The 24,859-nt window shown below is 40.6% G+C and overlaps 1 protein-coding gene across 1 annotated transcript in view; it reads right to left on the bottom strand.

Annotated features, from left to right (window-relative positions):
- gabbr2 (gamma-aminobutyric acid (GABA) B receptor, 2) overlaps positions 1 to 24,859 on the bottom strand; it is a 143,765-nt gene that overhangs the window by 8,687 nt on the left and 110,219 nt on the right. Inside the window, exon 14 of the mRNA XM_029514678.1 lies at positions 1,459 to 1,569. Coding sequence (XP_029370538.1) covers positions 1,459 to 1,569 — 111 coding nt within the window. The remainder of the gene's footprint in view (positions 1 to 1,458; positions 1,570 to 24,859) is intronic.

Genomic DNA, 24,859 nt, shown 5'->3' with positions numbered 1-24,859 from the left:
GGAACATTAGAGTTGCAGAAGCAGCAGCCTACTGAATAATTCAATGTGCTATGCAAGGTGGTCTGCCTGCTTATTCTGAAGTCTAAATGAGAGCAGCAGAATTTAAAGAACAGTCATCGAGGATTAGTGCACCTCAGGTGGGTGAGCATGTATATGTGAGGTATCAGGGAAGTGTGTGTGTGTGTGTGCGCGCCTTGATGCTTCTTTTTGTCTTTGATTTACACAGAGGTGGGCTCCTGCCAATCACTTCATACAAACAGTTTCTACCTGCTTCACTTCTTTGTTCCTGTCTTACTATTTCAAACCGAAGCCCTTTGACATGTTAACTCTCAGCTCCCTCACTTTTTCCATCTTGCCGTCTTTGATGTTTCTCTGTGATATTTTTTACACAGCATCTTCTGCATTTTCTCAATCTGCTTAAGACGATTTACTGCCATATCTGGCTCGTTCTCCTTCGCCTCACCATGAATGTACTGAGTTCTGCATAATTAACAAGTGCTCCTGCTTTACAGAGGTTTTAAAACATGAGGAAATGGAAAATTGCTAAGGTATGTAAACGTTCAGTGAGAAGCCTGTGGTCCGACAGGTACATGGCTAGATGCTGAGATGCTGCTCAGGCTTGTGCTTCTGCTCTTATTGTCCTATCAGCCCTTTATGTGTGTAAAGGGTTAATGGTTAGGGTGTGTCTGCCGTACGTACTCCACTGATGAGCTTGGGATAGTGGAAAATATTCAAATGAAATCAGTCGACACAATAAATCAACTGATTTTTACTGACATTATTCAGAAATGATGATGATGAAAACTATGCTAAAAATCTCACTTTAATGTCTGTGCATTCAGCTATTAGGGGCAACAGGAAGTACGACACTGATGTCACCACATTACGCAGTTTTTGCAGTGTTTATATGCCTGAATACTTCCTGAGCAGTACATTTCAGTCTGTCTCTTATGTCTTCTGCCAGTAGAGAGACAGATTTACAGTGTATTGATGCAATATAGTCATTCTGTTTCTCCATATTTTTTGTCTAGGTTATTTATGATAACCAGATTTTATTTTTCTATTGTACAATCAGATTTATGATCCAAATCAGGGAATACTTGTAAGCATACTTGTATACTTATAAACAAACACATACTCATATACACTTGAGGTTCAATGCAAGCATTTCTGAAATAAATTAAGCTTTTAGAGGAAGAGGAAGCTAGTTGTAGGTTCATTAGGCTGCATTAGGCTCGCTGGCCTAGTTGAATATTATCTGTAAGGCACATAGAGCAGGGTGAAAGTTTGTTGCTAGGAAGGTAATCACTGAGTCTCGTCCTTTTTTTTTTTTTTTTTGGTCGCACAAGTTTCTTGTGTTTTCTCTAAATTAAACATTAAAACAATTAAACAACAGTTATTGCATATTTTAGTCTGTAGTTTGTAAGTAGAAAATAAATTGTGTTCTTTCCCTCTCACCATTAGAAGTCCCTTATAGGCATAGACGATACCGAGCCAAATGGTCATGTGGGTGTTCTCACAGTGCTCCAGGAAGGGGCGGATGGCAATGTCCCGGCCTTGAGGGTCCGCCTAGTGATAAGATAAACAAAAAGCACAGAGATAGGAAAAGAATTGAGTGCAACACCCAAAGAAGTACTTAACCAAATTAGACAAATGAACAAATAATCTAAATAAAGTGCCAAATGTGTGGTTACAAGGAAACAGGCAGCATCTCCTAGAGGAGAAGCCATAAAACCACTAAATGTGCTCAAGATGGAGGAAATCGTCAGAAAGCAAACCACCAATTCCCTCATTATTTTTCTCTTTGTAGGTGTACTTATTTGACATGCAGGGACAGAAGCTACATAAACTGTCCCCAGATAGTAAGAATGAGGATCAGTCAGTGATCAAATATCCAGGTGTGTAATCAAACCATCTCCCATCGTGGCCACTGGGATCCCTCCAAAGTCAGCTGAAGTTAAATTAATCTGTGCTTAGTACCCTAATGGGCACAACTAATGAAGCTTATTCATTAATGTGATTTACGCCTCCCCCTTTCTTCCTTGTTTCTCACCCAGTCTCCACCACACTCTCTCTCCATCCTGTCCCTGTCACTCCGTTTCTCTTGCTTTCTTTTTTATTTCCACTTGTCTTTCGCTGCAGCTCATGACACAGGTGACTCAAAGGGCAAATTAGCACCTGAGGTAGATATTAATATGCTAAAACACATCACCCCTCTTTCCCCTTCCAGCTCTCTGTAAGGCAGAGCTTTAAAAACCCTTTAATAAGAGTATTAGTTTGGCTGGATGGATTCATCTGAGGCCACACCAATATATAAACTGTGAGATGACTGGGGCAAGGCTGGGCATATTACCACCCTGCTCTCTGAGTGAGAGAGAGAGAGAGAGAGAGAGTGTGTGTGTGTGTGTGTGTGTGTGTGTGTGTGTGTGTGACTGCGTGTGACTTTCTTCTGTATTATTGGCATTAACACATTTCTAATGGTCCAGTAGATGGGTTGTGTGTATGTTTGTACAGGCATCAACAAAATGGTGTGTGATTTCACTGAAACAATTTAATTAGGAACCTACTTTAATATGAGAGGACATTAGTGAAATGCTGGCTTTATTTCCATCATCATGTATTGCACACATTGTGTATTTATTGTCAAATGACATATGTGCATGTGAATGCGCTCTCCACTGATAAATACACACACGTATGCCTCGAGGTGCTGAAATATCTCTTCCACGAGTCATTTTGAGCACCATATTCTCCATTCAGCTCACATTAATAGTAATTGCAAGAATTCACATTTTCTGTATGACCTTGACAGATCTGCATTAGTGGTTCTCTGTAGGATTATCACTTGTGGCACACGGAGGTTGCACTTATTTTCTACACAGAGCTAAACAGAAATTGTCCTATGCCATTTCATTTATGATGTCCTTGAAGTGTGCTGCAGTATCGTTTTCTAGCTTTAATTCCCATTCCAGCTTTGAAGCCACACTTTCTGACTATCTTTCTCATTTAGCACACACAACTCGGATGTAGAGTCAGAGTTCCCCATTATCTGTCGATGATCTTAAACAGTGAGGATTGCTTCTGCAGCAGTTAGTTCACACACTTTATCAAAGAACTCTCATAACTCCTCCTGCAAGTTCCCGTGGCAAACAAGTGGTTCACATCGCTCATATCTGTGAAAACTCTGGCACTTGATCGAGTTAACTTTAGGGGAAAGGCTGGTAGAACGAGGTTCCTGCTTTAAAAGCTGCGAAGGAGGAGGAAAGACAGAAAAGTGGGGCAGGTGATGACGCACCGGCAGGCTATTTTCATGTATTTATTTATTTATTTATTTTTGTTACAGAAGAACCATAATTAGTTAACACAATGCGGAGGAAAGATCCTGCCACTCAAGTAAGAAAATTTGACCATATTGACATAGGAAAGCTTTTTAAAAATCATGACAAATATCTCAACTTTTTTTTTTCTCCTCTTTCTATTTTTGAGTTTGGACTGAGCATGAGAGAATCATGTATTATGGAGGAGTTGTCCTGATTTGACCACTGGCAGGAAAGATCTCTGAACATACGATGTGATACAGTTTTATATTCTTTACAAACAATGACGACAATCAGTCTGCTAGATGGCAAGCTGCTGAAGTGTAGCTGTAATGCAGCAGTGAAGATGACAATTTACAAAGACAGAGCTCAGCCTGTCTGCCTTACAGGCATCCAAACAAGTCCTTGGCTATTTTCAGAGAAGGAATATGTAAGATTGTTGTTTTTACATCGGACCAGTTTTCTGTGTCACATTTAAGAACTGTAAATTGAATACTCAGACACAAAACTATTGTATCGTAGCATTGAGTCTAAGCAGCAGCATAAAAATAATATATACAATGAAACTGATGACTGTGGATGACTGTGGATGACTTCATAAATTAAAGCCTCACTGGCAAAATAAGTTTTAAAATCCTACTCTGATGAAGCCTGTGAGACAACTATCAGATCGCTGACAATGATATGGCCAAAACTTGATTTACTTCTTCCACCATCTGAGGATACATGATGCAGTCACAGTCTCATTATCTTTTTACACTGAAAAGCTTTCAATGCATCAACTGCATCTTCATCACTTATGTATATTTATAATTTGAGGCTGAGCAGCCTCTTATTCAACCAACAATGCTCCAAGAAGTCACTCTTGCAAATGATTTTCTTCACTCAGTATGAGAAACACATTCTGCATCAGTGCTCTTTGCATAGTCTGAGCTCCGAGCAAACTTGTGTCACTAACAACAGAATGATAAGACAAAATGAGATATAATGCTTATTAGACTCGGCTCTCTATCGCAGCGGAGCAGACAGGAGCTCTTGCCTTTTGGAAGGAAGCTGTCTGGGCAGTTGCCAGGCAACGGGGCTGTAGGCGGCAGGCAGCCCCAAAGCGGTGGCAATGGCAGTAAAAGTGCCGGTTCACTGTCATTTTTCACAGCATTAGCCCTCTAAAGGGATCACTCTGGGAGGGCTGGAGACAGCAAAGTAGTGGAAGATTGTCTATGGAGAGATGGAGCTCGATGAGGCGATGAAGGGAGTGATGCAACAAGGAGGAAGAAATAGAAGGTGGGATGGAGAGTAGATAGGAAAAAGAAGTATGGATCAGAAAATTTAACTGAATAATAAGGAAGGATGGAAGAAATGATGGTGTGGAAAAAAGAAATGAGAAGAAGTAGAAAGAAAGGAAGAAATTCCTAAAGGAGGAAGCAGGAGGGTGAATGAATGCGCTGAAAGCTCTGTGGAACGATGGAGGCAACGTTGGAGCCAACATGAAGAGAAAGACACTTCAGTTAGGAAATAAAGGAAAAGAATCCAGTTTATTGTTTTTCTTCACTGAATTTCTTTTAGCCCATTCACTCTGTCAGCTTCTTACACACCTGCAATGGTGGAGATTAGAACATAATTTACACCATCCTGTTGTCCTGGTTGATTCTTTGATATTGTAAAAAAATGTGAATGAGTTATTAGTCTGCAATTGATTTCTCTGCAGTTACCATGCAATGATGTAAAAAGCTCTGTAGGAGGATAAAACTTCCCTTGAATGTGTTTGTTATGATAACCAACAAATCGCGTTTCCAATCACTGAAAGGTTGATCTTTATAGCGCACTAGATGAACACTAGATGATGTGTGAAGTTATAACAACTTCCAGAGCGTCCTGTATCTGTGCTTTTCCCCTGACACCACAGTCACAGCTCTGGGAGCTGGTGTCTGGATATGGATCTGACTGTGACTGTATGAAGGCCACTGACCAAGAGCTACGAGAGGTTACTGCACACAGAGGTGAATGTTTGTATGTGTAGTGTGTGCGTGCACATGTCACTGTGGGTACCTACATTTGCACATAATGAATGTACACATACCTGATATGACTAGGCATTGTGTGTGTGTGTGTGTGTGTGTGTGTGTGTGTATAAAGTGCTATCACAGGCAGAAACACTCCATCCCTCCGGAGGGTCTGGGAAGAGTGTAAAAGTTTTACCAGCCAAACATTTCACTAAATGCTGTTAAAACTCCAGGGAATAGTTTACATAGTTTACATTTACAAAATCAAAGGCTATTTGAAATCTCTTTTCAAACACTAAAAACGATATAACAAGATAACAAATTTGGATTTCATCATCAGTGACGCGTTAGGGGGAGGTATATCCTGGTTAGCCCCACTCAGCACACTGATACTGCACTATCTGACATACACAAACACATTATCCTTCACAGTCTCCTTCACTCTGCAATAGTAGTATATATGAAGACATATTTTTCATTTTGTATATTTCACTTTCAGCCTGCTTCCATTGTTTGACATATTGAGTGTCACTAAAAGAAATGACTGAAATTGTGTATATTTAAAATTTTCTCTGTCTAATTTGGTTTTAAATGAGTCCCCAGAGTTTCACAGGCTTAATGAACAGAGAAACAAAACCAAATGCTAGCATCTGTGGTCCACATAAAGGAATGAATAAGGAAATGTAGAAAGCTTAGGGTAGGAGAGAGAAAAAACAAACAAATAAACAGCACAAAGGGCAAAGAGATGGGTGGATGAAAGGCATCCTGGTGGCCACAGTCATTTATAGGAAATGATTTGCAAAGTAGCGAGCACCATTTTCAACGGCCCTCTATCGAATTCTGAACAGCCATAATGGCCTTTAGACAGTCAGATAAGAGAAGTGCATGGAGGGTGATTAGCTCAGCTGGTTGGACAGGGAGGTCAATACAAGTGGAGCCAAAAGACAGTTCCGACTCATTCAGAGAATATTTTCTGATAGACTCACCAAGATATACTACAGAAAGACTGCAGTCATAACTCAGACAGCTCATTCTAAAAAACCCTGAATTCTTGTTTTTCAAAATGCTATTTCTTTCAAATTATTGCTTCCAGGAACTTCTGCAACTCCAATTGTTGCACTTATCTCATATAAAAAAAAAAAAAAAAAAAAATTTTAAATAAGATAATAATAATAATAATAATACACACCCAAATCAATCTTCTACCTATTTGTTCTATTTCACCTACAGCTAGTGAGTAAGCTCTGTGTTACTATACAGTTAGGTAGATAACTGCTTTCTGTCTGCTAAAAAACAATGGGCATGTACAACGTGAAAAAGGGACAACAAATAGACAATTCAACACCTGTGTGTTTGCCGTGTGCTGATCTCTGATGAAGACAGCTTAACTGAACAATTGCATCTCACCTAACAGCCTCTACTTCTCTGATGTTTAAACGCAGCTCTTGATGATGCCAGCCTCCCCACTGAGGCGATGAGATTATATAGACCCTGTTCTCTGTTCCCGATGCTGGTGTGGGTGTGTGAAATAACAATGAAGCACCTGATTCCATCACCTCATGAGGCTCATGACTTGAATATCACACGATGCCCAAATATTACCTGAAAAGTTCTGCATAGCTGAAATCATAAAAGACAACTTTCAAAGCCATCTGTATTTTGTCCCTTCACCTCCCGTGTTTTCACAATGTGTCTAGTTTTAGAACTAAATATACTGGATAGCTTCTGTTGTATCAAGAATTTGTTCTAAATATAACATTTGACTGTGTGGAAAAATAGTTCAATTTTATAAAATTATAGGCTGTTTAGTGATGCTGTTTGTCACTGCAGATGAAAAGCTGAGGAATAGACAGTCTTCAAAATCATAAGAATCCCAGGACACAGAAAATAATGCTATTCTATGTTAATGTCTTGTGATTTTACTTTTTGTCTTTTATTATTAAAGAGAAAGAAATCCCCATATTTGAAAATTGTGTGTGATAACTTCTGTTGTGGTTTGTCGGTACACAAAAAGTTTTAAGTTTTGTTGACTTGACTTGCTGGTGGATAAAAATCACAAAATGTCATCAGGTAGCACATTAATTCATGTCAGGTTATTTACCATCCTAATTACACTGTGGCTGAAAAGCTCTGCCGTGGAAGGTGAAATGAGAGGAATGAAAGTAGAAAGAATCCAGTGTGGAGGGTTGGAAGAAAAGAGGGAAGGCAACGTAAGAGAGGGTGCTAAGGGAGTGAGGGAGGGAGGGTAAGGGTGGCATGCCCCTGGCTGAAGCTGACCTACATGCCATGGTGGCAGGGCAGCAAGATGCCGCCGGCGCTCCAAGCCATGTGGGTCGCGGCCATCCCACTTAAGTGTGTGTGTGTGTGTGTGTGCGTGCGTTTTTACTGTAGTGTCCTCATCCCACTGAATGGGTCACCAGAATATTCCACTCCAGTGCTTTTTAACAGATGTTATTCTGGCTCACTTAAAAATGAGGGGACGAGGTAAAAAAAAAAAAAACACGAGAAAAGATAAATCATAAAAATAAACATATGTTATTTCAGTGTTTTTTATTTTATACACACACACATTAACACTACAAATCTTTCAATCTCTATTAAATTGAAGAATTGCCAGTTGCCATCCCTCTTAATAAAGTCTCCCCCCACACTAATGACGATAAAATGATCTCTGAATGTGTCGTCTACATTGAAATATTTCTGCTCTCTTGCTTGCTTGACAATCCGCCTCTTTTCTCTTCCTTTTTTCATACAACCCTGTGATCCCCTGTGAGGACTAATCCTTCTGATAGAATCAGGACCTGACGACCTTCTACCTCCACTGGGCCAAATTGGCAGTCGCATGATGAAATTGTGAATGTGTTTCGTTTTTTTTTTGTTATTCCCCTCTGTGTGAGAAACTGGCAAAACAATGTTATGACAAAAGACTGATTTGATGTTGGGCAGAGGACTGGCTGACCTCCCAGTGCCCAAAGACTGAAGCTTCGTGCGGGGAAATTTACATCTGGCCAAGTGTCAGTTTTCTCATTGTATTCAGTGATTCTCTGGCTCTATTATATACAAAGAAGCACATTCTGGCTTCTTCCTGCAGCAGAAGTTACTTAGCAGACTTTATTTACAAACAAAAAACTGGTCTTTATGCCAGCGTGTGTCAAGTCTCACCTTTCACCTGAGAATCACATTTTTGTACCTTTGCCAGCAAAGCCAGCAAAGAAAATCCTACCAGCTCTAAAGTGTCGTAGAAAACTAAAGTAAATTGTAATCCCATGATGAAATGCATCATTTACGGTGCTCCTCCAGCAGACAGGAAGCTGTCCCCAAGTCATTTTCATTTTGATTGTTAGATGCAGACCCAAGGCAAACCCACACACACACACACGCCAGCAATAGCACTAATACAGAGTCTAGATGTGCTCACTAACAGACTTGCTCATTCACACAGTCTCACAAAATTACAGCGTAATGGCACACACAAATACACAAAAGTGCATCATAATGAAATATTCATTCAGAGCGATCAACACACACACACACACACACACACACACACACTGCAGCCCCCTGGGCTCCAGCAGGGAGCTGCCTTAACTGATTTATTAAAAACTAAACGCGTCATTAGTGTAAGCGGCTAACCCTGAACATTGGGCTCATTAGAATATGCAAATGCCGTGGTATAGCCTGGCAGTCTGTTGGATTTCGAGCTAAGGCTTATCATAGGATTATCATAGGATCCAACTGCTTTTTTAAAAGCACCTCTCTGTCGTAACACTAGTGTTCATCAAAGCGCCCATGCACACACCGCATAGCTCCATGATGTGTGGTGGGTGTAACGGGTACTCCAGTTGGGTTAGAGGTGGGTGCATCAATATGGAAGTTTGCGTCATGCTGGGGGATCTATGGATTTATAGATAATCCAGAACTTTAAAGCAAAGTCACACACAATCGGTCTTAATGGAAAGAGTCCTCACTACCATATTTCTACGTACTCACTCTTCACTTAGTTGGTTTTTACTCAGTTGTCATTCGGAAGGCCTCAGAGTCAAGTTATTGTTTTATTCCAACAAACAGACCTCAGTGTGTACAAAGCCCAATGTAGAGTGTTATCAAGTTATTGATGATTTGATAGCAAATATCATATTACAATGAAGAAGTGTATGACAGTGAAAACCCACAATGCCTTGCCTTGCCTGCAGCAATCAAGGAACATCTTTGTTTTGGAAGACTTGTTTTATCTTCAAATTTCTGTTTCATCTCACACATCTGACAGAACATACCGTACAGCTGTCAACACAGGCCTCACAACTAACACTGCGCATGCATTTCTGTAACCAGAGATGCAGACAGGACAACAACTGCTGCTTTTGCTATGGAGCTGTGTCCACACTGTGCCAGTACTGTCCAGGGTTTGTGCAAAAGATCAATCAGTCCACATTTCTCTACAAACATCCCCCTCTCTGTTACCCAAGGAAAAATTAAACCATCCAGCCCACACAAACACACTCCCTTTAACACCTGGATGTCATTTTTTATCTGAAGGGCCATAATCAGGATTTGTAGCTCTGAAGAAGCTCATGAATCCTGGTTTATTCTGTGACAAATGGAGAGCACCAAGAACCGAGGATAAGCCATCAGATATGACAAGTTACTCTCACACATCACCTCACCCTTCAGTATTTTTCTTCTCCTTTCTCCATCTTTCTCACCTTCATTTCCCTTCCAGTTATCTGTCTTTTTTCAGCTCTTTTTTCTGGTGCTTTAATTGGTCCTGTTTGCCAGCTTGCAGGCCGGCCAAACGTGATCTGCTGTAGAACAGCCCCTCCAGTCCAGGACAGATGGACCCTCACTGTCCCTGTAAATCAGCAGTCTCTGAGATGAGTAGGGGTTTGACAAAAAATGTGTATCGAACACACCTGCATCACATATATTTTTTCTCCATGTGCCAACAACAAACACACTCACACACCTCTGTGCCCCACTACAACTAAAATGGTCCACTGCTGAAATCTTATTTTAACGGCAAACTTCCTGCTCTTGACTGAGAGGCTAAAGATGACATTCACTGATAACCTTTTTCCTCTTCTTATTTAATAACCACCCCTCCCCTTTTCTCCTCCAGGTGATTATTTTTGCTTTTGCTCACGACCAGAGCAGCCTTTGGTGCCGCAGCTCTGTCTGTGTGAAGCAGTGACAGTAATTATCAACACATTGAAATAAAAGCCCCAAAATCATTATGCCAGTAACAGCCCTCTTTTATTTTATCTGCTTCACTATATATCCCCCCTTCCTTTGCCAAAGTAATGTGTGCCAGAACCTGACTTTACGTTCAGGAAATCATTTTCTCAGCCCTGGCTGTTTACACTGTCAGATACAAGACCATCCTATTAGATCATATAATATCTTCCTCAGGAAATCACCAGAAATGATCTGCCATGTTAAACATTAATTGAACAGGTGGACCTGCTGTATTCAAACCTGCCTTGAGCAAATGCAATATGTTCACAGAATGAATTAATTTCCTTGCAGATAGTTGCCCCTTCAGTACCGAATAACATCAGACGCAACAATGAGAATGCAGACAATAAATGACCTATTTGAACATTTTTGCAAATGCACATTTTTCATCTTCTTTATGCAGAAAAGAAAATTAGCTTGCAAAATCCCCACCGGAAAATTCTCCATCAGAAAAAGCAAACAACCTAATCCCATTGTTCTCTGGAAACACACTGTCATGACAGTTGCTTACTAGGCATATAAATCAACAGTAAGTCAACCATGAACCTTACCCTTGTTGCATATGGACAACAATTAGAATTGCTGTACTTCCAGTAGAGGGAAACCACACTATGAGGAATGTGGGCCACTCTCTGTGTCACTGTAAACCAAGAGCAGTAATTGAGTCCTTTGAGGCCCTGAGTTGCCATGAGCCTTGTGTTGTGGCTGCTTAATTGGCTGTGTTATTCACAAGCAAACCACTGTGTTCTGTACTGTGTTAGTGGTGGAGGCGTCCGTGTGCTGTTTGTCTGTTTCCCAGTTTTTTTTCCCCGCTCATTTTACTCTGTACATATACTATGAAGTTGTGTGTCTTTAATGGAAAATGACCTTTTTTGTGCTTATAAACCTTTCTCCTTTGCTGTTGTATAACTCAGATCTTTCTCTCTGTTGCCGTTCTTTTTCTTTGTCATCTCGTTGTCAACAGTCTCGTCATCACTCGTCCCCTCTGCCTGACAATAATTCTCTGTTTCTACTTCATTTAAATTCCTTTCAATTATGCATGTTTTTAACTCTTTATTTCTTCATACATACAATCGCAAATCCTCTCTTTTGTAATGTTTGAAAACCTGAAAGATGATGTCTAATGCATCTTCACTACACTGACATCAAGTAAAGGAAAATCCTTCCATTTCTTGAGGAAATATTTCCAGCTTAAAACATATCAAATTCCTTTATGTGATGTTTTGATGCATTTAAAATAAAAGAAGATTTGATAGATTATTGGCAACTATTTCATTTTAAAATTTACTTGGGTAAAATAAATCATTAAAACGATTACCTATGTGTGATCAACTGCTTGGTCATTTATAGTGCCAAATTGTAAAGAGGCCAACTTAAAGAGCTTGTACGGAGAGAGGCTTTTCTGCAGTGATAGTTTCATAAGCTTGTGTTAGTGTGTGCGCGCGCACTTAGGTGTCGTGTATAGAAGCAAGCAGAATAAGGCTCTATAATTCTTCCTCTTTGCAGCTCTCTATGGACCTGACTCAGTTACAGGACTCAGGTGTTTTTGAAGCCACACCATATTTGATCTAAAGTATCCAATGATTATATATGTATTTTTGTTTTATTTATTATGATATAAATGACAAGGTATATATTAAGCTGTGGTCACTTGTTTTATTGAAGGTTTTCAGCAGGTCGAGGGACAGCAAAGAATGAAATTATTCCACCTGATTGGCAGGTTTTAAAGAAAAGTTGTACCATCAGCAGTGACATTTTTCTCCGCCCTACACTGTCCATATTTCTCTTTGTCTTGCTGACTTAACTATTTCTCAATGTTCTTCTCATCCCTCTCCACCTTGTGCTGATGGAGTACCATCTCAATTTTTTTTGTCTCATGAAATATTCTGTTCTATTCTTTGTTGCAAAGATTTTTGTTCTCAGTTAGCCCTACGATTTAAACAGTTGCTATACAGTATGCTACATCTCTTGCTCCTGAAACCACTGTCCTGTTTTTCGCCCCCCTTCTCCTACCCTCCATCTACTCTTTCTATTCTCTGGTCTCAATCCATTGCCTAAAGCTTCCTGCCTCTCACTGAGCCTTAGGGAGACACGTAATGATGCAGAAATGCAGCAGTGCCCGACAGGAGTTCTATGATATGTTGTGAGAACAGGAAGGAAGCTGTCTTAGAAAAACACAAACAAACATGCAAACTCAGGCACAGCTGCAAATGCAACTGCAAATATGCTCCCACATGCCTGCACGCACGTATCAGGGGAGAGGAGTGACAAAAATCTAGCCACACTAAGGGCAAAGAAGAGAGCGTTACATGATAGGAGCATCAATAGCAGCCTGGAGGAGCTGACACAATGAGTTCAATGCCCCTGGCTCAATATGACAGCCTTGCCAACACCTCACACCCTCTGCATGGAAGACACATGCGCATGTGTACATACCCACACAGGCATGGGTGAGTCAGACACTCCCAGGGGCATCTCTCCACCTAGCTAAAGCTTGGCTCTGACAAACACAACACCTTATGGTTGGCTACTGGTGCCCAAGGAGAAACAGCAACACAGACACGATCCTAATTCCATCCCTGCACCCCCACCTCTAACAGCGCACACAGCAAGACGATGGCGTCATGTACTTTGCATACAGTATAATATACAGCTATACTGAAAACCAAAAACAGATTCTCACTTTGCAATGTTTGTGTTTACCCTCTGGTAAATGTGTGTGCTTAAGAAAGAGAGGGCTAATTATGAGCAGCGTGTGTACAGTCTAGGCCAATCTGCCATGTGCTGCACCAGTCACAGGCAGTAAATCCATAATAGCTTAACAGTCAATTACTTCAACTGTCATTGCCTGTCTCCCCAAGGACAGTAACTGGTTACACCCAAGAATGATACAAAGCTACCAATCATAACAGAGTAGGATCCCACCTGAATGTTAGCGTAATTAATCCAGACAGCTCGACTGAAATTCTAAATCCATAAGAATAACATGGCCTCTCCCTGTTTACCTGTACGTCCTCATGGTGGACTGCATCATGCACCCAGTGAGGACAGAAAATAGCTCTTTGGTTTTTATGACGAGAGATGCTAATAAATTGCATGAACTCATGTTTAAGGTCAGTGAGGTCACATGCATATGTTCCACTGGAGTGCACCTAAAATTGAAACTGTAAAAAACTTCCAGCATTACATTTTCAATTACCACCCCCCCCCCCCCCCCCCAAGGTATGAATGGTACAGTCAGCAGTAAAGGGTGCTCCCTTTTCCTGCTGGCATGTATGACACACACACACACACGTATAGACACAGAAATCAAAAACACAATTTTACACACACCAGTATATATACAGATACACCTAGACACATACACACACACCACAGTGGTAACTGAAATACAAATACACACTATAACACACATTTACTTTCTTTCAACGTGAGCCTATTTCCTCTCCAATCCAATATATCTGTGCTGTAGCTCAGAAAACAAGCCCATTGGATCTCTTTCACTGGAGCTGGATTTCCCTCTGGTCGAGTTAAAAGGGCGAAAGGATGCCAAGAAAATGGCTCTTTAGAAAGTAGATCAAAGCGTAAAACAAATACTTTTTGGACAAACCATGCCTCACTGTGGTCCCACTTTAACAGGAACACATGCTTTTTACAGTTATAGGTTGGACCCTGTTTAAAGTACCAAAATAAGTGTGAAGCCTGGTACAGCACATCCACACATACACACCCACTCTGTCATCAGCAGCTTTCTAAGACATTTTCCATTCATCTAAGTAGGAGACTTCACCATTACCTGATGCTCAACAAACAATCACCCTTCTTGTTGATTGGGTTAATACATGTCATTGGCTTTCTGATTTGTGTCATGTGCTAATTAAATCACAGTGAGAACCTCATACAAAATGCACAGATAGGTAGTGCATATTTGAGGAACAGATGTGATGGTGAGGCCAGTTGAGGAACAGCACTTACATTTGTTTGAAAGAAAATCCATTTTTGTTTCGTATTTTTGGTTTTTCTAACAGTTTACCGGCAAATCTGAAGCGAAGGTGTCTAGAATAAACTGGCATCTGGGAGCCATGGTAAGACATTAGAAGTCCAAAAGGAAAAGAAATAGGAGAGGGGGACAAGTCCAGTGGACAAGTCCACCATATATATATATATATATATATATATATATATAAAACTTTCTGTTGATGTTGGTTAAAGCAATGACGTCAAACTGAAGCCTAATGACATGAACGTTCTGTGATCTCTTATCGTCTTTTCACCTACAGGTCTGCTTATTGATCATACTCCGTTTCCCTTCAAGAAGTAGATGGTATGGGAGAGAGAGACATTGGATAGGGACACCATGTATCCAGAGGGTGATTGATATCCACAGTGTATAGCACCAACCGACTGAACAGGAGATAGACATTAGGAAGAGGCCAACCCCCAGCCAGCAGAGTAATAGCTTCTCTTGGATCTCCTGGCCTCACGGAGTTGGCGGTGTGACAGAGAGATTATTATTATTGTCAGATGGTGGTTGTTTTCAGGGCTCAGCTGGTTGAGTTTGGCCATCGGGACCATCAGCAGGTGCTCCCACGTCCTCCTTGGCCACAGACCTACCATAGGAGGGCACTGCAGAGTTGGCACATTCCCTGGCAGGCAGGGTTGTGACTAGTATAAAGTTGGAAACAAGAGGCACCATATTTTTCTCTTTTTAGTGACAGGAGGATACCATATTTAGATCATATCAGACTTTATCTGAATGAAAGGAAATGAAAAAAGGAAGTATAGAAAGAATGAAGGCAAAGAAGGATAAATGAGGAACAAACAACCCTTGGAGAGGCATGCCAGGAAGAAGGAAAACGGGAAAGAAATCAAAAACAAAAGGAGGAAAAAAGATTGGAGTACACAGTCAGACTTTGCTGTTTGAGCACATGTCCTTGAATTAATTTAGTCTGCAACGCAAGAATAGAATTTCAACTCTGATTAAGGCAGATTAATTAAAAACCAAAGCCATGAGAATTACACCCAGCTATCTCAGACAGATGAGCCCTCTGATGGGCTATCTGTCCCTCCCTGTGCTGCTCACCTCAGCTCCTCTGGCGCTGTCCCACTTTAACTCCAACTCCTCTGTCTCCAGTACATTTTCATGCCCAGGATATAAATTCACTTTGCAGATAAAATCAGCCCTACTTTGTGCTCTGTCATGGGAATTCCTGCACTTCAATGCCACTCGCATTGATTACTTGCATTGCATTAGTAATATGAGGTTTTACACATTTTGTTTAGTTGTTGTCTATATAGCTATATAGTACATCAAAACAAAGTCCTTCAGGGTTGATTTGGGACTGAACTGCAACAATATGCAACTACTCCCCGGCTGCCACTTCTCATTTCTTTCCTTTTATAGGTGTAATGAAGAACAGCGAATACATCTTTCTCCCTTGCTCATGTCTTGCTTTGTCTCATCTCTTGTCTCTTCTCTGCCAACTTATTGATCTTTCAGTCCAATCAGGCTCTTGTTGATACGTGAATATCATCCTAAGGACATGGCAGCACATTTAATCTGAGCACAAGTCAATAGCATTATGTTTTGAAGGAACACAAATTGTATATGTAGTAAAGATCTGTTTGTGTATGCTTATGTACAAAGATGACATAACGCCCCTATTGAAAGGAAGTAAGAATTCTGTGCATGAATTTGCCTCAACATCTATCCTAATAAGCCTAGTCTAAAAAACAATACCAATGCCAACAATCAGAGAACTACTCTACTCTGTATGTAACTGTCATGATGGGATGTAATGCCAGTATAAAGTAGATGCACTGCAGGATGAGGTGAAATAATACAGATACAGATATTATACATAACAGGAAATGCATGGCTGTTTGTAACCTGACACCACCCTGCAGATACAGACCTCTTTCGATGAGGAATGCTGCATTGGTGCAATGCTGTGCATTTTTGCAAACAGCAGGACAACCCTAACATCAATTAGTCTTACAAGCACATACTAAGAAATGTGTCTAAATGTCAGGTGTGTAGAGAGCAGACCAGTGAGGTGAGTCATTGTAGCTTTGCATTCATTCAGTATGAAAGATCATGCTGGTGTCAGGTAGAATCTGAGATTGCTGCTTCATACTGTGCTGCTCACAATCAACCATCAATATCTTCCTCTAATACGCTCTCTTAGTCTCTTTATCATATTATCATTATACTCCATCTGACCTGCTCTCCTCTCTCCACCCTCCATGCTGGTCCTGTCGACCTTTAATGAAGAATTAAAATAAATATAAAAGAGTTGGGTAAAGTTGCCATACAAATATGAAATGCACACTCTGAACATGGAGAAAGTCACGCATGGGGAAGACATACATTCATTAGCATCACAACCTAACAGGCAGACACAAGTAGGTGCACAGGCAAGCAAAATGAAAGCACAGAACACAGAATGTGTGAAGGGCAGTGAGACAGTAGATGAGCCAGCGTGTCAGTCAGGTTAATTACTGGACAGATGGCTGTCAGTGAGGTCGGGTGGGTGTGGATGTTGGGGGGTGGGGGGCATACCTGAAAGATAATGACACCTCTTCAGCAAACATCCTTAAGTAATGGCTTTACATCGGCAGGTAAAAAGCAAATGTGGACAAACAAATTTTCATTGCAATCTCATAATGTCTGCTACTTTTTCCTTCTCAGTCTATCTCCACCATCACCTCTTCATGCTCTTTCCCTCTCTTTCTACACTTCCAACGCCTCCTCTGTGTCGCTGCTCTCACTAATCCACAGTGACACATCTCACCATTCAAATCTCACGCAGAGAGCGCCTGTCACGCTGCAGTTGATAATGTGCAATGTGCCACAGAGAAGCAATCAGATGATTTAACACAGAAATAAACAAGCAGTTCGCACACGACAGGTAATTCATCATTAATGACTGTAATTTTCAGCAGTTATTTCTAGTTCTGGGCCTTTGTAGTTAATGTGTCAACATGCTATGTCCCATAGTGACAATCGTTTAGTGAGAAAGCCAAAAGCATTCATGCTCTAGCTTAAACATTATGCAATGTTAAATGAAGCTGTGATAGCTGCGATGGGGCACTTCTTTTTCTTCTTTCTTTTTTTAACTGGAAATTATCGTAACAAAGATTACTTAATATGTGGGATGAGAAATGGAAGCTGTAATGTTGTTGCCAGATGCTACATGATGCTGGCTTAGTGAGGACAAATGCTTCTCTGATCCCGCAGTTACAGTAAACTTGAGAGTTCTCACATTTCCTAAAGAAAAAAAAGGAACCAAATGGGATGCCATGTAGCTCCGTAAGGGGCAACAGGCAAGCTAAGTGGACGGGGTCTAGTTCAAATTGCACCATATGGTTTATATCCTCCCCCTCCTGTGATGCACTTTCTGAGCGTATTGATCCAGGACATTCATAATCACCCTCTGCTCTCTGTGTTTCCGGAGGTTTGCGGATGGCAGAGGTGGCTGCCGACACCGGAGGGAGAGGGAGGGGGGACAGAGAGCTGTAATCAGGCACAAGCTTTTTCATACTTGCTGTAGTGTAAAGGTGATTGTAAATATTGAATATACTGGATATTGGCACATAAGAAAATGATAATTGTCGATTGCAATGCAGCCTTTCTTTACTCAGAGGTCCCAGCAGCAATTGCATAGTACCAAAAGAAGAAGCCGATCAACAACAATGAAATATCGCCTCAGCTTTGCCCTGCTTAGACTATAAATTTCCTCAAAGAAAGATATTAGTGGCTTAACTCAGTAAACCGTGTGGCTGTGATCCATTTAGAATGCTTAACATCAGATTACCACTTAATTGAAACTATTTCCCCTTCAATGTTTCGTTCCTGTCACCTACACCACCCCTTCTTTTCAATTTAAAGAGCATTATTAAAAATGCCTGAAGCAAAATTAATGCTTTTACTGCCAAGCTGACAGCAAAAAGTGTGAGGGCTTGTTTCTAAAAAAAGATGCATGCTTAGATCAAAGCAAGCACAAAATTCACAGGGGTCAAATCCAATCTCACCGTGTTCAACTCACAATGCCAAAAAAGCTCATGAGGGCTCTTTGAAGAGTCGACTTTGGAAAAGACAGGGACAAACTCACAGGAAGGGAAGAGAGGGTTGAAACAGAGGTGAGAGTCACATGAGCACAAACAACCAGTACATCACTCAGATTGGCCAGAACGTATCTGTCACAACATCATATCACAGACAGATGAGACAACGGTGGATTATTTACTACATATATCCAATGACAGCTCCCTGAGTGCATCTGTAAAACTCTGATATTCATCCTCATATACTCTGCTTGTCTTATTTTTGCGGCAATTTCCTACATTTCATGCGCACATTTATGTTCACATATACACAATTAACCCATAACTTCACTACATATGTTGCACTCCATTTCCAGGAAGGATCAATATGCACAACAAAAGTTTACCATATTCAACTCCAGGAAGTTAGGAGGAGGGGGATGGGTACAAGGTGGGCGTAGTGCAAGCTTACTGCAGTGGCTTTGGGTTTAATTATCTGACCTTCCTGTCATCTGGCTCTCGGGTTCCTTGCTGATGGCAAGTGCTAATCAATGTCACTTTCAGCAGTATGATGATAAGTGTCCATGACACCCTTTATTCTCCCCTCCTCACCCTTCCTCTCATCACATCTCTTCAACTTTATCCCCCTAAACATCTCCATCTTATAGTTATAGCTGGTATGTTGGCAGCCCTCTCCAGTGTTTGGCTCCTTAGTTCTCACTTTCTCTCTCTCTCTCTCACATGCCTCATTTTCTATGACCTTTCGTCACCTTTCTTCTTGCCTTTCTTTCACTCTCCTCTTGCCTCTATGTCTCCCTTGAGTCACTCTGAGTCCCCTACCATGCTTGCCCCTTCCTTCTATCTTCAGCGCTCTATAGTCTAAGTGAAAAGTCTGCGGTGTGCAGAAGCCTCAAGGACTTGTGTAAAAGAATCTTCCACTTAGCTGAATGTATTTGTATTCCTGAGCTCAGAGTGCTGAGGCAGCACCCATACTTTGTTCAAGCAGTGGCAAAGTGCTCTCATCTCCCCATCACTGGCCGACCTTGGTGGTCTCCTATACCAACTCATAGGAACAGCTGTGAACGTGTTTTTGATGTAGGACAAACAAGAACTAACCTCTCTAACTGACCCGTCACCTCACACAGTGTCACCTTAAGGCCCCAAAGTCTCACTCTCCTTGTCGTTGAGGTGTTAGCACAAGAAACTGCTTGTTACAATTAGGAATTGGAGTGGAAATAAAAAAGATAATAATCAAAGTTATGTCAAAACTTAACAATTTGAAAATAAAAATTCTGCATGGCATTAGTTGGATGTGATATCACTGTGTATCGTGTTGTTAATTGGGGACTGAGCTCCTTCTCTAAAAGACAGGAAAGTTACAGGAGGGAGGAGAGGGAGTGACATGGAACAAAGGCCTTCCATCTTCTGGAAGGATGATCTTAAATGTTTACCAGATGAGCCGCTTAAATTATCATTTCTAAAAGAATAAATCATATGGACATTTTTAAGAAAGGGAACAGTTTATTTTTTCTAAATATTTCTATTAAATACCATTGAACTAAAATGTTCACTTTTAAAGAAATAACACAGACGCAGGTCAGTAATATCTAGTTCTTAAAAAAAACAAAGAATGTTTTGAGGTGCCAGTCAGAAACCTGTATTTCATAAAAAGACCATAAAGACAAGCCAAGCAAACATTTCTTCGTTGACCAGACTTCCAACAACCTATTACTCAACCCATCGACTAAGGACAGGCCAATTCAGTACACCTTAGCTTAATCTGTGCTTTTACTCTGAGAAAGAAACAAGTTGTCCACTAATTGGTCTGCATGTTTAAATGAAGGTCAAAAGGAGTAATAAAATAAACACATACCTAATGAGCTACAGGCTTGTTCAGGGAAAACTACCCGCTGGGAATACACTGAGGGCGTAGCTGTTTGGGCTCAGGTCACTGAATGTTGGCTAAATTCACATTCACATTTCCCTTTCAAGACAAGTGGCTTTCTAAATTATAACAAAGTTAATGATGGTCAAATGAATGGAGATGGCTGAAGAACTGTGAGAAGCATGTGTGTTTAAGTGCACCTCTTCATCACCTCACTGCCTCTGGCGCTACCAGCACCATCATCATTACCATCACCGTCATCATCATAATCATCATCATCCTCATCATCATATACAGGTTCATGACCATCGCTGAGAGATGCATCACTATTTAGAGTTTATAACTAATCATGTCTCTGCCTGTAGCTAGATGAGATAGAGCTGCCTATCCCTAAACCTGCTCTGCTGCTGAGCTATAATGGACTCCTCGGGGCTGTGGATGAGCCCATTGGAGGAGGAACACTGATGAATGTGTCTGGTCACTGGTGGAGTATGTTTCAGGGAGAGAGAAAGACGGACAGTGAGAGAACATGAGAGATATGGAGAGGAAAAAGCAAGAAGAGATCAGACAGAGAGAAACAAAACAGAAAGCACATTACACAGCATTACATGGACACAAATACAGTAAATGTGAGGATGGGAAGCTCGATATCTGAAACACACACACACACACAGAAATATACGCTAATAAGCATTAAACAATTATTTCCACGTTAAAACACCATAATAACAAACAGCACACACTCGCCCAGTGTCCACTTACACTGAATAAAGCCTTAGCTGTAACTGAGGGAATGCTTGACACCAATTTGGAAGACTTCTAATTGGTCAACTGCTTACCTCTCCTGTTCAATCAGCTGTTGCCTAGCAACTGTATTGCGGGGGAGCAGTAGGAGATCAGCAGGGAAAAAAAGGGATGGGCAAAAAGTGAGCAGGAATCAAAAGAGAGCTACTCTTGGTGGTGGGGGGTCATGGGTAAGTAGTATGTTGGTGCTTATTTTGTTGCACAGATAGAGAGAGTGAAATACAGAGAGGTGAAAGCAGAAAGAGAGAAATAACAGCACAGGGGACAGTAAAAGGAGCTAAATATTGCCACCTGAGCCATTTTCGACAGATTCACTTGAAGAGGCGCAGCAATGCAAAACCACATATCCAATTTACCTACTAGAGTGTCAACAAACATGGCACCTCTGGAGCAGTTCCTCGGGTTTTTCCTGTATGATTCACAGGTAACGCTGTCAGCTTACAAATACTGTACACTGCTGTCCCTCACGAGACAAATACCACTGTACTGTGTTATATTGCCAAACCATTGCAAAACATACTGGGTAAATATTCATCACAGAAATGATGAAATCCTGCGCAAAGTGAAATCTCAGTTGACTTGGTGAGATATCCAGGTTTCCATATTTCCTTGAGAAAATGGACAGAGGCAGAGATTTTGAGCACACTAAAAACACAACAAATATGAAAGTGCTTTCAAACTTTCAAACAGCTTTATTGATTGAACACACTCTGTAGTTGACCTATGCAGAGGTAAAATCCCTTGCAGTAAAATACGTGTAACTAACTAAAAATATTGAAGCATTGACCTGAACTTATTCAAGCCAAGACAAATTGCTTAAACAGACTCAGCTGTCATCTGTGACTGTGCTCACTATCATGTCTCTCTAATTATCATTCATTTGGGTCTTGCTTTGACAGAATAATTTTTCTCTACATTTCTTTAGTGTAAGATGATTTAGAATGTTAATCAATAACATGATCACAGAAAACTATTTGTAAAAAGATATGAATGTTCATAATGCAGCACTCTGTAGGTTGAGGCTTTTGTCCTGCCTGGGTGTGCTGGCTGGGAAATGAAAAAACAGGCAAGACTATAAACAGAGGCAGGTATCCCTGAGGTAAAACATGTGACACACTAAGTGAGGATACCTTGGGGGACTTCAAAATAACAGTCCAACATCAGAGGCACTATCAGAGGTGTGCTGGTGTCTCTGAACCTTTCACAGTAATTGCGGAAATAGCTATAAGGAGATGTAACCGTGATGTCTGAAATGAGTGTCTGTGATTTGAAGTTGGAGGTGGTTATGTGGTTTCATATCAGCAAGATGATCATTCCAGCTGAGCATATTTTAATATGTTGTTGAGATTTCTGTTATGTACAGGACTTGAAGCAACATAATAATGCAACACATGCAGTGCAATGCATAACCTTCCTTTTGGTGATCACCATTTGGTACAAATCACCTAGAATGTGTGAAGTCTCTGTACCTTCCCTTTCTGTTCTCCCCCAGCCTTCCTTCTTCCCTCCAGGGTTGGTCAATGAGAAAAGGCCTAGGTGGGTGGTGGTTATCCCTTAATGACCCAGTTTACTTTGAAAAGGCATTGATCTCGGCAAGGGCTTTACTCAACACTAACAAAGGAGCCTCAAAGCCCATTTTAGATAATGCTGCAGATGACATTGTTCTTCATTTTACAGAATAAATTATTCATGAATCTCAGTTTTGGGTTGAATTGCATTTTAGTGCAGCTTCTCTAAAAATAACTAGATGCAGTATGCTTAATTTTGAGAATTAAGAGCCAATGGAATTTAATGAAATGTATATATAACTATCCTTTCAGCTTTTTTTTTCTTTTTTTTTTTTAAGAGCAGACTGACAGTGGGAAAAATATGTATATATATATATATATATATATATATTGTGCCCTTGAGATGCCATTCACAACATCAACAGTTTGCAGGGACTGCAGAGGAGAACCTGTGTGAAAGCGTGGGGGGAAGGGCAGGAACAACAACAGAGGTTGATGTATGTATAGCTGCAATGTTCAACGATAATTGAAGACGCCTTTATTTTTTGTGCAAAAACATTTAACAAGCATACATAGTTTACATTACTACTGGTCCTTTTGATGACACCACTTCCAATGAGGTAATTATTCAATTGAATAACCTTTGCTTTTCAAAATGTAAATGGTATTTCACCTCCTCCCAACACTGAAGCTGAAATTTTGAGATGTACAATTTTTTATTAGTACATCAATTTTGAATTACATGTCTTCAAACGTCCTCCAAACTGCATAATACAGAAGATTGTTGGACATCTACTTTTTCAGATGGAAGGACAGGTTGCTGCACATGGTAACAGTGGCAAGCTGTGTTGTAGGAAACCTGCTTATTAAAAGGAATTTGTTTCTTGTATTATATATGGAGACGTTCCATAAATGCCCTTCACTGGGATGATGAAATAGAAAAAACTTTCATAAATGGGAGGGAACTGAATGTGAGAAGACCTAATAGCCATGGGAGCAGAAGAGAGTTTGTTATCTGTGAAAATAGTCTGAGAAGACACCCACAGAAATCTGAGGAAAAAAATAAAGGGTGAAAGAAACATCTGCCATCAATCTAAACTTAGATATAAAAACGCTAATATTTAAGTATTAAATTACCATCTATCCTCTAATCCTGAAGCTATTAATGTGCATGCTTTACAGTGAGAAGTTGAACTCAACTTCATAAATATCCAACATTGAAAATCTGGATGATCACCTCTTGAAGGAGTGCTATTGTGCTACACATTACACTGCATTCATGTATAATTACAGTACATAGAATCTATTTAATTGAAAGACAACAATTCTAAGGCAGTTATTTTTTTGTGAATAGATTCAACTAAAGATGCATGAAAACTGACAGTAAATACAAACTAGCTTGGAGCATCGAAGAACAACTAACAGCAGGTGTCTGCTGTCAACTTGAGCTGATGTAATTATTAATAGAAATTACACCAGATGCAAAAACTTGCCTTCTTCGTCTGTGGCTTTCAGCAGAGTTACGTACAGTGACTTGCCTCAGTTTTTAGAAATTGTATTAATAACAATGTGCTTTCCCCATCCTGTGACAACAGCATGCTAACACCATCGACAGATGGTGCTTCAAAGCCTATCAGCAACAAAAATTGCAATGCCACTTTAGGTGTATTGTAATGACAAGTAAAAAATGTCTGCCTGGTATCTGACCACAGGATTTATGTTAAGGCCAGCTATCGGAGACCTGAACAGTGCTCTTTAGTCTCTGGTCAGCTGCAGGCTGTACTTCAGCCCTCATCCATTTCCGACTCAGCCAAGCATTCAGGTACCTGTCTTGATCTCCACTGCTGATAATGAGGCCTCACATTTAAGCTAATCACCATCATCTCACCATTAACACATCAAGAGGAATATTTCCACATTTAATGCTACCAGTGAGTCATATATTGGCTCGCTACTGCAGTGATAAGGTATTGGGAATAGATGAGTGCATTAGAACACCCCCTCTCCCGCCCCCTTCCCTTCTCTCTTGCTCTCTCTCATTGCCTTACTTGGTACAGGTGGGGGCGG

The sequence above is a fragment of the Echeneis naucrates genome, chromosome 11, assembly GCF_900963305.1.
Source record: "Echeneis naucrates chromosome 11, fEcheNa1.1, whole genome shotgun sequence".
Classification (NCBI taxonomy): Eukaryota; Metazoa; Chordata; class Actinopteri; order Carangiformes; family Echeneidae; genus Echeneis; species Echeneis naucrates.
Note: the sequence above shows the minus strand (reverse complement) of the source record. Positions and strands in the feature narration are given on the sequence as shown.